Source organism: Ambystoma mexicanum, chromosome 4p, assembly GCF_040938575.1.
Source record: "Ambystoma mexicanum isolate Mex_15411 chromosome 4p, UKY_AmexF1_1, whole genome shotgun sequence".
Lineage (NCBI taxonomy): Eukaryota > Metazoa > Chordata > Amphibia > Caudata > Ambystomatidae > Ambystoma > Ambystoma mexicanum.
In genome coordinates this window covers 578,773,941-578,788,241 of record NC_090927.1, presented here as the reverse complement: position 1 = coordinate 578,788,241, position 14,301 = coordinate 578,773,941, and the positions used below count along the sequence as shown (strand labels likewise).

Here is a 14,301-nt window from a genome sequence, read left to right as displayed (position 1 = left end):
CCACTCACAATCTGCTCCCCCCACACACACTGCCCCATCCACACTCCCCACACACAAATACATACACACTGATCCCACACAGACAAATCCCTCGACAAAGACATAAGCACAGCACCACCCGCACACCCACACTCAGACTCCAACACCCACACACAAGCACTGCCCCACACATATACACATCCCCATCCATACTGTCCTCTCTCACATTGCTTCCCACACATGGCCTCCCACACACACAGATTTACTGCAAAAACACGGATCCCAAAAACACTGCCCACATACAGCACACACACACACACACATCACCTCCCCCCACACACAGGCCATACATACACAATGCCCACACACTGCACACATTAAAACAGTGCACACACCCACAAATATCCACACATAACAATGTGTAAATACATGGGCCCACAGGGAAATTCATTCCCATGGTTTGTGTCCCTGGAAATTTAAAGTAAATCCCTGCCGATAATGCAAATGCTTGGAAATATGCAGACAATAGCTGGCAAAAAATGAAAGTAGTAATGGTTGGTTAATTAGCTTCTGATATGTCCCTTCAGCTTTGTCAGTAGGGAATTGAGTAGATTGACTGGCTAATGTGAACTGCATAGGAGAATTATAACTGTATTCTATCAACCTTTCAGAAATGAATTCTAAGACGATGTATATAACCAATTGCATAGTGATGATGCTTTATACCGTGTGAATGTATGCCTAATTACATGCAATTAAAGGAGTTGATTGCTAACATATGACGGTGTTAAACTGAATTTCTATATAGAAGATGATTGCTTAGCAAAGGTGAAGCACAATCAACTATCTATTTGGGAAGACACATTCAATGTTATCAATTAACTGACAACAGCACATCTTTATTGTTTATATTGGCTATCCAAATTTAACATAGCTTGACCATATGCTGAATTCTAATGGTTAACACATTCAACTGGAATTTCTGAGTTTTAGCCCAACCCAGTGCTCCAGATAAGGTTTTGAAGTGGGAGTATTTTACTCCCTATTTTTTAAAGTTGGGAGTAAACTGATTTTTTAGGGAGTAAAATTGTAAGGTAAATCCCTAATGGGAGTATTTTATAAGCGCGTAAAATGTTTTTGTAATAATAATTTCTTTGCACCTAGTTATTCATGCACATGAACAGATACGTGTTTACTTCTTACAATCGGGCAGTATCAATAGTAGTTTCTTCCTGTGGTGCTATGTGCACTACTAGTCAAAACATATGCATGGACCTTTGTGGGTGAAAGCCGGGGCACAAGGTTCTACGTGTGTTCTCTATTTTTTGTTGGGAGTATTTTCACTCCCTAATTTTATTTTTTTGGGAGTATTTGCCTATTCTTAGGGAGTAAAAGTGGCCGATACACACCTTATCTGTAGGGCTGGCCCCACGTAAGGTGTTTGATTTGCTGTTTAATTGTGCCCTTTTCTATGTACATGGTAGGTGTTATACTAAGAGCATGAGCAATGTGCCCTTTGCAAGAATTATTTTCAAACTCTGTTTGGGGCCACCATGTGTGATGACTGGCCTTTCCTGTCTGATAATTGGGGAGGGGGTGTTCTCCCTTTGGGGAAGGAAGCAAGCCAAATATATGTTAGGCCTGTCCCCACTTGCTTGCAGCGTAGACTCTAAATTGGGTTCAGTGTATATGTGTGTCAATATATGGACCACACGTTGTGTAAAAATAGGGTTTTAAACGTAACTTGTTAGGAAATGACAAGTGGCAGTGTTCCTATCCACTAGGTTGTGGCTGCTGTCTGCTTCAATGTCCACTTCACGGGAAAATGTTGTGTTATTAGATCATTTCATTCCACTTGTCAAGCTCACAAGGACTCCGGCCATCTTTCTCTGTTAATTGCTTAGGTTGAGAGCTAGCCTAGTCATCAGTGAGATGGGGACACTTACATTTCTTCTCCAAATTCTGCCCTGTCCTTCTAACTGAGCCTTGGGAAAGAGGACATTAAACTTTAACATAGAACTTAATGGCAGTGTGTTCAGCCCCCTGAAACAAAACTGACACACTCTCCTCTGCTGAACATTCGTTTAAAAATGAGAAATGAAAGAGTGAAACTTTTTACTTGCTTCATCTTTTTGCCTACATTTAAAATTCAGCCCTGAACCATGTACCTCTGCCATAGTTTCTTATGCAGGAAACTCTGCTAGGATTCATAGGAGAAGCAGACTTCTGGGAGCAAAGATAGGATTTACCGTCAACCAGAAAAATACATGAAACCATTTCAAGATGGGACCTCAGTGCTCTTGAGGAGGGTAGGTCTCAGTCCCATCACCACTCCCTCAGTTACCAACAGCCCTGTCACTAACCCTAACAAAGACACCACCATTAGACTAGGTTATAACACTGGTCCTACTTCATACACCACCATGTGGGCACCACGGCACTTCTAGGTCCTTTGTAGAGTTGATATTAAGAAACATTTATTTGAGGAAAGGCGTCTAACGCTGGAGATGAAAAGAAGTCCAAAAAATAACACATCCCAGCATTCATTCATAGGACAGTTGACTGATGACAAGTCTGGGGTTTCCTACTATATAAAATGCCATTATTCATCTGCAACACATTGCGCTGGATTCCCATTTTCCTGTGTGCCTTAATCCGCTCCTGCCCGTCGGTAATCTTTTCAGAACAAGAAAGAGAAAATAAGTAGTTTAGAATGTTCGGATTTGCCCTCGTGGTTTGTTACCCAGCCAACAAAAACGTACTTGCTGCACTCTAATCAGAGCGCTGCGTCCCGCGGATTTCCTTCCCTTTCTTCACCGGCCGCCATGGAAAGGGAGAAGGGACTAGGTGTAGTTTCCTTTTTTTTTTACTTGAGTCGAGAAACGGTTCACACACCATTTCTCAACTCGAGTAAACATACTATCATACTATTAGTACCCTGGTACAATGTGCCGGGGTACTTATAGCAATACAAACTTCGGAGGGCTTGTAACTATCGCCCAAGGCATTACAAGACTAGTAATAACCCCCTCCCCACCCCTTCGTGTTCTGGTGCTTTAATAAAGTATCCAGACACAAACGCTTACCAAAAAGTAAACTTGAACAATAAGGAGAATCTCGCCTCCAGCAAAAGGTTCCTTATTTCACACAATCCCCAATGAAGCTTGCAGCTAGGGGACAATCTCCAGTTAAAGGATTGATGTGTGAAATTAGGGTGCTAATGATTCTTTATGTGGAAATTCTCCAGTAAAATTGTTCACACTCACTCTGAGCACTTCCAATGAACGTGAAGCTGGTTTGATAGCTCAGTGGGTTGAGCTCTCGCTGCACCTGCAGGTTGCCGGTTCGAATGCTGGCAGGCGCCCAACTCAGCCTGTCATCCTTCCAAGGACAAAAGAGTACCAAGCTTGTTTGTTTAATAATAATTGCATATATAAATGTTATATATAGAATCTGACAGTGCCTGTTGTGCAGTGTGGCTTGACTCCTCCTGGCCTCCTGGGCTGCACCTGGGCTCTGTGGCGCTGCCCGATGACGGGCCTACGCGGCGGCGTGACGTTTCACGCCGCCGCGCTAAGTATAAATAAAGGGGGCGTTCCCGGCCGCATCAGAGCGACCGGGAAGCCCGAACACGGAGGACTGGTGTCTGTTGACTCCTTCATGTGTCGGGGGGCTTGCGGCATCGCGTGGGGGCTCCGACCAGCCCCCAACAGTGGCGACGAAGCGGTGAGGGAGACCCGGGCCCGGTGGTGAAATCTGTGGAAGATTAATTTTTTCAAAACGAAGCGGAACGGATTTTCGTTTCGTCTCATGCCGGGTCGCGGGACGCACACGCGGCCGGCGGCCATTTTGTTCAGAGGCCGTGAAACTTCACGAGGCTCCGGTTTGGAGCGTGGAGTTACGACGGGCCTAATTTTTGGACACATTAGTAGCAGGTGGTCTACCCTGCATGCCCATGTCTGATTTGTGGATTTTAACCTGATTTTGGGTCTTTTACGTCGTGTGAAAGCCAGGAGAGGACTGATATGACAGGGCCAATCCACTACTTTTGGCTCAATTTTTGGAACTTCTAAGTCCACTTGGATAGCGGCAACGTGGATCCACGGTGTTCTTTGTCCCCTTCATCATCAGAGTGCCGTGGGTTTTTCTTCTTTGTCCTCTTCATCATCAAGCCTGGCTGCTCTGGATAACTGTGTTTTGGACATCCACTGGTGCCTTATCCGGATATCTCCCCGGATTGGAACTGTTGTGTACCCGGGAAGGAGGGGTGAGTCGCACTGTGTTGGTGGGTGTCTGAGTTGCGGCCCTCAGGACAGTAGGTGGGGGTGCCTGTGCGCTCAAGCCCATGGGCGACTCTGAAGATTCGGACAGTGGTGGTGCAGCAGCGCCCCTCCCCCGCGATCGTGGCCAGGCAGCGGCTCAACAACAGGCCACCCTACCTCCGGTGATTCAAGTCCTTGCAGGACCGCCACCTGGACAACCGGGTTTTCCCATTATGGCTCAAGCTAGAGCGCCCGCGGCCCATGCCGCCTTGCAGCCGATTCCGGAATTCGATGCGTCAGGCCCACCCTCGAGCATGGGGCCCCGATGGAGAAGATGGGTGAGTCGCCTCGACATGAATTTCAGGGCTGCTCAGGTGACGGATGATGACAGCAGAATTGCCACCATGCTGTATTCGGCAGGGCCGACAGTCCAGGAGATATTTGAATCGCTTGCTCCTATCAACAACTCTTATGATGCGGCCAAGGCGGCCCTCCTCGCACACTTCCTTCCCCTTGCAAACGTGGACTATGAGAGGTTCGTCATGCTCTCGGCGAAGCAGAAGGAGGAGGAGACGCTGGACACTTTTTATGGTCGCTTACGCCGCCTCTCCCTCGGTTGTGCATGGGGGGATGCAGACGACATGATACGCACCATGCTTATCCAGGCATGCTCCTCCGGCAAGCTCAGGAGGCAATTCCTGAGAGAGCCGGGCCTCACGTTGCCCCGCATTTTGGAGCTGGGCAGGTGCCACGAGGTAGCAGAGGCACGAGCCAACAAGATGGAAGCTGGGTCTCGGTCGGTGAGGTCGGAGGAGGTGTGTGTCGTGTGGCGGGGTGGCCGAGGAGTGAGACGCCCGGGTGGAGGACCCCGAGACAGGGCTGGAAGAGCCGGGGAGTCGTGCCAGAAGTGTGGGTACGACCTCCCTCACATGGCAGAATGCCCGGCGGCTGGAAAAACCTGTGGGAGGTGTGGACTGGCCGATCATTTCTCGAGAGTGTGTCGGGCAGCCATGCCGGTGATGGTGCCGAGAGGTCAGGCACGGACATGGGCTCCGCGCCCGAGCCAACAGCCCAGTATTGCCCAGGTAGAACAAGGGGAAGTTGAGTCCCATCCGGAAGGAGCCGAGGAGGAAGACGAGGAGAACATCTTTTTCGTCTCAAGCGTGGGAGTACTCAAAGGAAGAAGCCGGAGACAGCCGAGACGTATGGTCGAGATCAATCACTCCCCAGTCCCAGTGCTCCTTGACACCGGCGCCTCTGTCAATGTGATGGCCAGAGGGCATTATGACTCCCTCAAACCCCTTCCAGGTCTGGTCGCACCGAAGGCCCGCATATTTGCGTTTGGGGGTCAGGAACCGCTACCGCTCGACGGTGCCTTCGTGGCAGACGTGGAACATGATGGCTCACAAATCAGGGCCCGATTTTATGTGACCCCCGTGAGCAGCAATACCCTGCTCAGTTGCGCAGCTGCGGAGGCCTTAGGTATCGTCAGCTTTGCATACTCCGTCCACCTGGAGGACATTAATGATCTCCTCGACAAATATGCTGCACTCTTCAGTGGGATCGGAAAGATGATCGGGGAACCAGTTCGATTACACATCGATGAGTCAGTACAGCCCATCGCATTGAAACACCGACGAGTACCTTTTCATTTGAGGGAGCAGGTCGATAAGGAGCTGGACAATTTGGTGAGCCTGGATATCATCGAAAAGGTTGAGGGCCCAACCCCCTGGGTGCCCCCGATCGTGGTGGCCAGAAAACCCAAGCAACCCGATTCGGTACGCATTTGCGTGGACATGAGGCTCCCCAACAAGGCGATCAAAAGGGAACGCCATCTTACTCCAACGATCGACGATATCATTGCTGATGTTCAAGGGGCTCGAGTGTTCTCGAAGCTGGACCTCCGAGCCGGATATCACCAGGTCGTCCTTCATCCAGAGTCCCGGTACATAACAACGTTTACCACCCACCGGGGACTATATCGATACAAGCGGTTGAGTTTTGGAGTATCGTCTGCCGCTGAAGTGTTCCAAAACATCATCAGGGGCGCCCTAGCAGATCTAGAGGGCGTCCTCAACATCAGCGATGATATCCTGGTGTTTGCCAAAACCGAGGTGGATCATATGAAGAGGCTCGAGGACACTCTGAAACGACTTCAGTCGCTGGGCCTCACCCTGCACAGGGAGAAGTGTGAATTCATGCGCCCCTCTATTGAATTCTTTGGTTTCATATTCAAGGAGGGGGGGTGTCGCCAGACCCGAAGAAGGTGCAAGACATCAAAGCGGCGAAGACCCCCGAGTCTGTGACGGACGTGAGGAGCTTCCTGGGGATGGTAACGTATTGCGGGCGGTTCATCCCGAACCTAGCCTCAAGATCCGAACCACTCCGGGCGCTGACCAAGAAGGAGTCACCATGGCATTGGGGCCCTCTCGAACAGGCTGCCTTTGAGGACATTAAGGGTGCCCTCACAGCGGGAGATACTATGGCGTTTTTCGACCCCGCCTTGGAATCGGAGATTGTGGTGGATGCGAGTCCTTTCGGGCTGGGGGCAGTGCTGACTCAAGTGGACCACAGCGGGACTATTCGACCTGTGGCATATGCAAGCAAAGCGCTCACCGAAACGGAACAGAGGTACTCCCAGATCGAGCGGGCAGTGCTGTGGGGCTGCAAGCATTTCCGGCTCTATGTCTTGGGACGTCCAGTGACGGTGGTGACTGATCACAAACCGCTGCTTCCGATTCTAGTGGGCTCATCGTCAAAGCCACCAGCTAGAATTGAGAGGTGGATGCTCGTCCTCCTCGAGTATTCAGTCACCCTGGTATATAGGCCGGGGGCCAACAATGCCGCGGACTACCTGTCTCGTCATCCGGGAGTAGGTGGGGGAGATGGACATGACACCTGCGGAGAAGAGGCGGACAGTTATGTACGAATGGTGGTGGAGGCGGCAACGCCAAATGCGATGTCCCTAGAGGAGTTGGAGGCTGCTGCGGCTGAGGACGAGTGTTTTCGAATCTTGAAGGACACAATGCACAACGGGTCCTGGAAGTCCGTCCTCGGAGCCGTGTCCGGGCGCACCCAGGAAGCCAAAACAGCGCTGGAGCAGTTGTGGAAGGTGAAGGAGGAGTTGTCGTTCTCCGACTCAGGGCTGTTACTCCGGGGTGACCGGATCGTCATTCTACGGTCAAAGGTGAGCGACGTGATCAGTCTCGCCCATCATGGACATCAGGGCGCCGCTAAGACCAAGGCGCGGCTCCGCTCGAAAGTCTGGTTTCCGGAGTTGGAGAAAAGGGTGGACGACTTCGTGGCGGCCTGTGTATGGTGTCAGGCGGCCTCTCCTCTGCAACGAGAACCTGCAATTGAGGCAATGCCCCGTGGCACGAGGCCCTGGGAGATCGTCCACGCTGACTTTGGCTCAACATCAGTGGGCACTCACTTCCTGGTGATAGTCGATGAACACTCGAGATACCCGGAGGTTGAGTTTGTCGAATCGGTGGCTTTTGTGCATGTGGTGGTGGCCATGGAGAAGATATTTGCGGCCCATGGTTTCCCCCACACTCTATGCTCTGATAACGGATCGCCCTTCCAAAGTGAGCGGTTCTCCGAGTTGATGGAGAGCTGCGGGATACAACACAGGAAGATCTCCCCCCTGTGGCCCCGTGCAAACGGGGACGCCGAGAGACTGATGAGGACCCTGAATAAAACGTTCCGAATTGCTCAGGGGCAGGGGCAATCCTTACAACGCGCCCTCTATCAGTTTCTGCGGGTGTACCGCACCACCCCACATGCCGCCACGGGAGTGGCACCCGCCGAGGCGTTATTCAAGAGGTGCCCCAGGGGACTGCTGCCGGAAGTGGGGGAGAAAGAACCAGGGGTCATCGATAGTCCGCGGGTGGAGGCTGAAAGACGAGTCCGAACGGAACAGGAGAACCTGCGCAGGGGTCTCCGACCTCAAAGACTTGAACCGGGAGATGAGGTCCTGATCCGTAATCGACACCCTCACGGGAAGCTATCGCTCCCCTATGAACCGGAGCCTTTGGATGTGGTGGCAGTGAAAGGATCCATGGTGACGGCCTCGGATGGACGGTCGGCTGTCACCCGAAACGTGAGTTTCTTCAAGAAACTGGGTGATTCACGAACTGAGACCCCACCCGAACCTGATCCACCAGACATGCCTGCTGACGGAGGTCTCTGGGGCGAAGGACCCGAATCCCCAGTCCGGGGAGACGCGGCGGAAGGACGTCACGTGCCGGAGGTAGGCCGGAGGTACTCCCAGAGGGCTGGGCGAGGGAAACCTGCCTACCTCAGCGAATATGTTGTGGGACGTTTGATTAGTGAACTGGGGTGATAAGATCTGGGTGGATGACATTAAAGGGGTTTTTGTTTTGGGTGTGCAGTAGTGTTTATGTTAGATGTGTGGCTTTCCTGGTTAATAAAGTTACTGTTAATCTATGTTCGTGTTCCTCCCGGAAAAGGAGGAGTGTGGCGCTGCCCGATGATGGGCCTACGCGGCGGCGTGACGTTTCACGCCGCCGCGCTAAATATAAATAAAGGGGGCATTCCCGGCCGCATCAGAGCGACCGGGAAGCCCGAACACGGAGGACTGGTGTCTGTTGACTCCTTCATGTGTCGGGGGGCTTGCGGCATCGCGTGGGGGCTCCGACCCGCCCCCAACAGGCTCTAGGTGCTTTACTCTCAGAAACCGAGAAGAGGCGTTAACCGGCATGGAACCGACAGGTGGCGACCCAGAGGTGTGCTGCAGAGGTACCAACCTTAGTTGACAGCTCCCGAACGGGACGCCATATTGGCGAAGCGTGTCCAAAACGCGAGGCACACAAGAGAGGGCCATGGGAGCTCATGAGCGGAGGTAAAATCAGTGCCCCGGGGCAGTCTTGGAGGGCTTGTGAGACTGTGTGCTAGGTAGAGCAGCGGCAGGGGGCAGACCGCACCTCACCGTTCATCCCAGAGTGCACAGGCAAGTGAGACACCAACGGCAGTCGTGGCCCTGCTCCTTCGGTGCCTGATCACCCCACCAGCAGAGATTTGAGGGTGCTCTACCCAACCTGACTTAGTTAATTCTCCGGGAACCAGCTGAGCAGGCTGATCTGGCCAACCACTTGGCAGGCCAGGTGGTGACCATGGGAGGTGTATGCCCCGCCTCCACGGGGCTGACAATTCCTCAGGTTCTACAAAAAACAAGGCCAACTCGACACAAAGAGCCTTGATTCAGGGCTCGGGCCAAGTGATGTCCTCGTCACTACGAAAAGATTCAGGACCCAGCCTATGTGGTGGTAGGGTCAGAGGGCGATGCTCTGGAAGCAATTTGTGCAGAACTATCCATGCTCAGAGAGTCCCTGACCCCCCCCCCCCACCCCGCAAGCGAAATACAAAAACGGCAAGAACTACATGAAATTTGTGGAAACAAATCCTTCCGCTCACAATCCCCCACCTGGTCCATTCTTGGCTATTAGAACTTTTGCATCTTGTGCCCGATTTATGCATTATTTCATCAAAAGACATTCAAAGTTTGGAATTACTGAGCTATGATAGTCTTCTTAACTGATCATTAGTATCATTCATTTCTCCTGTGGTGTTAGAACGCATCTGTAGAAATGCTGAGGCACTCCTTCGTTTAGGCTTTGAAATTCTGATGTTCCAGCCCTTGTCTCAAAAGGTCTCATTTATTCCTTTCACTCAATCTGCTAGTACGGGCAAGACGGTGGGGCCATCCGTCATAGCTCCCAACCTTTTTTGTCAGCATGGCGGGTGAAAACACCCGATTTTCTTTTTGGCGGGTGAGAGGCCCATAGAAGTGAATGGGCGTACGAAGGACTTGGCGGGTGATTCATCTGCTTTCAAGGCGGGTGACACCCGCCAAAAGCGGGTGAGTTGAGAGCTATGCATCCGCAGAGAGACAGGTGCCCCTGGGGCAGCAAGGAAAGTGGATACATGTAGGTCAACAAGCATGCTGACCAGCTCTGCGGTGACAGACCCCACCTCCCTCTTGACTTGGAATTCTATGGGTCATAATTCCTTTTTAAATAACTTGGAATCTCTTGCAATGTTGATGAATGTGCAATGTTTTTGTTTACAAGAGACATGGCTTAATTCATCCTTCGATCTGGACGGCTACACAACACTGTTCCATCCCTCTTTGCCCCCAGTCTGTGGTCACCCTAAAGGTGGGCTGTGGATTGGCACCAAGGCCACTTACAACTTAAGTGAATATTCAGTATGAAGGCCACATTGTAACTTCCTGGCGGGCCGCATTAATAACCTCTGGCCAGGTCAAGATTCCTCTCTGGTCGCCACTTTAAATGATTCCCCAGGAGGTGACCTGACGGCAGAATTAATATCAGTGGTTGTGCAAACCTGTAGATCTTGGCTGATGCACTCCCCCAAGGGATCGATTGTGCTGACTGGCGACTTCAATGCTGATTGCAGATTAAAACCCCAACACAAGGCCGGAGAGGGAAGGATAAGCAGCCCAAGGAATAGGTCGATGGCATGGAGGGATGCCCTGGCGGATTTCGAACTCACACCTATGGAAGACAAAGGGGGAAAAATCCAGTACACCTGGTCTAACGGCCAGTTCAGCAGTTATATCTATTTCATCTTTATAAATCCACCAAAAACCAGACTTATGTCGGAGCTTCAATGTGGGGACTCAGCAGCTAGCGACCATCTGATGTTAACAATGATTAGCACGGCCCTAAAAGTGCCACCTAAGGCCAGGCTACTCTATAACCCCACAGTGAACCTCCAAGGGAACAGGCTACACTGGTCCGTGGGGAACATGGATACATTTAACAGGCTACTGAGCCATTGTGGGCTCGTCCAGGGGGAAATTCTGAGGAGATGTAATGGCGACTTGGCGAAGTTGCAGTCCCTTTTTGGTCCAACAGACGCAGGCATGTGCTTAAGAGCAACCAACCCACCAAGCCTGGGGTAACCTTTGATTACGCCATCGTGAAAATGAGAAAAGAGCTGAATGCACAGCTGAGGAAAATCAAGCGCAACCACATTTCAACAGGAAGTGAGAATCTTCAGCACAGTCAGTCAGGTTGAGGTACAGGTCCTGGTTGAGAGGGCACAGATCTTCAGCCAACAGTGCAGGCTGGAAATGTATCGACCGCTTGATTAAGACCCACGATTCCAAAACAATTTGGCACCTCATTCGTAGTCATAGGGTGGGAAAGAGGGATAGGGAGGTTACTGCTATATCAGAAGTGCAATGGGGACAGCAGATTGAGACGCTGTTCGGGGGATCGGAGGAACATTGTGGGGCAGAAGAATAAAGGTCTATGCATGACACTGAGGTTAGTGCCCACATTCGAGAGGCCGATCTGACGGTCAACATCATGAAGTCGAAGGCCCATGGACACGGGCACCTGATGGTCTCTGTAATTTAGTCCTGAAGGGTGATCCACCATGGTGGCCCTCTCTCCTTCACCAATTGCTCCTCCAGATTTGTGAAATGGGGTTAGTCCCCCATTCTTGGAAACAATCCATTTTAATCCCCATCCACAAGAAGGGACTATGCACCAAGCCAGCAAACTATAGACTTCTGGCTATGCTGAATTGCAGCTCAAAGATATTTGCCAACATACTTCTAGAGCTGCTCTCCAAATGGGTCATAGAAAGAGGATTATTGAATTTTCAACAAACAGGTTTTAGGATAGGATTTGAGACCCGGCACTCAATATGGACTCTGCTGACCTTGATCTCTGACTCTCAACGTTATGCAGGAACTACACTATAAATATGCTTCATTGATTACCCAGCGGCATTCCACAGTGTTATCAGAACAAAACTTTGGGAAAAGTTGACATGCTGGGGTATAGATCTGTCACTTCTATATTTCATAAAGGCGCTCTACACCAAGACACAGGTCAGAGTAAGACTGTCTCAAGAGGCAGAATTTTCGACCCCCTTGTTACCTCGCGGGGGATGAAACAGTGGTGCCTGCTGGCCCCCTTGCTCTTCAAACTTTATATCTCACAGCTACCTCTGGAATTGAAGCCAGTTAATAACCATCTCCTTCGTTTTGGCGGGGAACTGGTCCCCTGCTTAACATATGCAGATGACCCGGTGATCTTAGGCCGTACACCAGTAGGCCTGCAGTGTTCGCTCGAAGCCCTATTTGCGTTCTCCAAAGATCATTGTTTTAACCTAATGAATCAAAGACCAAAATAATTGCCTTTGGGCATGGGGCCTATGGCGCCCCGTCTTTTGTTTGGACTCGAGAGGACATCAAGTTAGAACAGATTCATGAATACAAATATATGGGGGTCACCATTGGGGCCTCTCTGTCAGACTCTCAGCTGGCAGAGAGGATATCACATAGGGCCTGACACAAGTGGCTCTCACTGAAAATAATAATTGAAAATCATGGGGGACGATCAATAGAAGCAAACATCAATGCTTATAAAGGTTCAATCATCCCGGGCATACTTTATGCACTGGAAGTGTTCCCACATTCCCTCAGAGATCAGTGGTGTGGCTCCCCAAGATGGAAGTAAGAATCCTCCGTTCATTGCTGGCCCTTCTAGCCTGCCTCCCTGTTGAGACCATGAGATTGGAGTTGGGAGTCTCGTCCTTGCTCTCTCTCTGGGAGATCGCAGTCTGTAAATTGTGGGCCAAAAATACACTACGACCATGGAGATGACACTCTGGCACCCCTCCACTCCAATAGATTCTCTAGGAGTATATGGTTTAGGACCCTAGAGGCAACAGTAAAGTCCCATCTAGTTGAGATAGGTGTACATAGAGTCCCAACATCATGGCTAGATTTTAATTTAGCGACAATAGAAGAGAAATCAAAGTGCCAAGACGCTGGGGAGGCCCTGCATTACTTTGCCAAACCTTCTACGTTTGGTTTCTTTTCGCAACAGAATTTCTCCCCTGGGCTCCCAGAGGTCCTACGTGACAAAGATCCATGCACCGGCACTGACAAGGTTTATATTATCACTGCGACTGTCCACACTCCCTGACTGGGAAATCAAAGGGGCTTGGGTTGGGGTCCCTAGGGGGGAGGGATTGTGCAGACTTTGCCATAAATGTGTGGAGACGCCAAGACACATCCTGACACAATGCATAGCGCTTACTTTAGAGCACAATAGAGCCTACAGTAATTTTACCACTCATGAGTCAGAAAAATTCTGGGGTGCAATTTATGGTGCAGAGTCCTGAGTAATCACGGTGGCACCCTATCATGTATGCCAACTAGTGGTTGGGAAATTGTCCATCGAATACTAAGGGCTTAGACGCAGGATCCGGAGTGTCCTGGACCAATTCTACATTGAGATGAAGGTCAATGGTGGTGGGCGTGGGAAACATATACTTATTCAACTTGCTACATTTGGAGGAATTGTTTAAATACAGGGTCCTTTTTACAAAAGGTTTAATTGAATGTGTTGTATAATGAAATGCTATTTTAACTAACATTTGCCATTGTGAAAACCTCGTTTTAATATGTTTTAAGAAGTGACTACTCAAAATGTGTGTTTGGGGAATTCGTTTTAATTATGTCCTGCAAATGCATTGCGTTGTCTTCTGTTTGAGTGAAATAGCTGCATGTGCCATGAAACACAATTACTAAAAATGCCTACTCCTTAGAAGCTAGCAAGGCACATTGCATGTGTAAGGCAATGAGACAACGTGCACCTTTGCATCTTTTTACGGGTCGGGGTTCCATGAGCGCTTCGAAGTCTGATATGCTGAAAAATATTGTGCTGATTCTTCGTTTCTTGAATACCTGTTTTTTCCCTTTTTAAAGACGAAAGGAGCTCATGACCACCCAAAACCAGAAACTAAATTAGAATCGGAGACTAGGACGCCTGGCCATAAAGAAAGGACTGCTACTATCTCCCCAACCCTGGGGCTGAAACACAGCATGGAGATTGAGGTAAATTGTGGTAACAAGAGGTACTAATTAGGACTACTAGATTGCGCTGTTTAGGGCGCCATTTTGCACATGTAAAGGTTGCTAAAGATAAATGCAACTCCTCAGAAGTTTAATAAGCACAGAGCATGTCGGCAAATGTATCCAAACTCATTAAGA

General features: G+C 50.1%; 1 protein-coding gene across 3 annotated transcripts in view; it reads left to right on the top strand.

Moving 5' to 3' along the window:
* The window catches only part of GCM1 (glial cells missing transcription factor 1), a 540,509-nt gene that overhangs the window by 408,715 nt on the left and 117,493 nt on the right, over positions 1-14,301 (top strand). For all 3 annotated transcript variants that reach the window (XM_069606128.1, XM_069606126.1, XM_069606127.1), the window contains one exon: positions 14,017-14,145. In XM_069606128.1, coding sequence (XP_069462229.1) covers positions 14,017-14,145 — 129 coding nt within the window. The remainder of the gene's footprint in view (positions 1-14,016; positions 14,146-14,301) is intronic.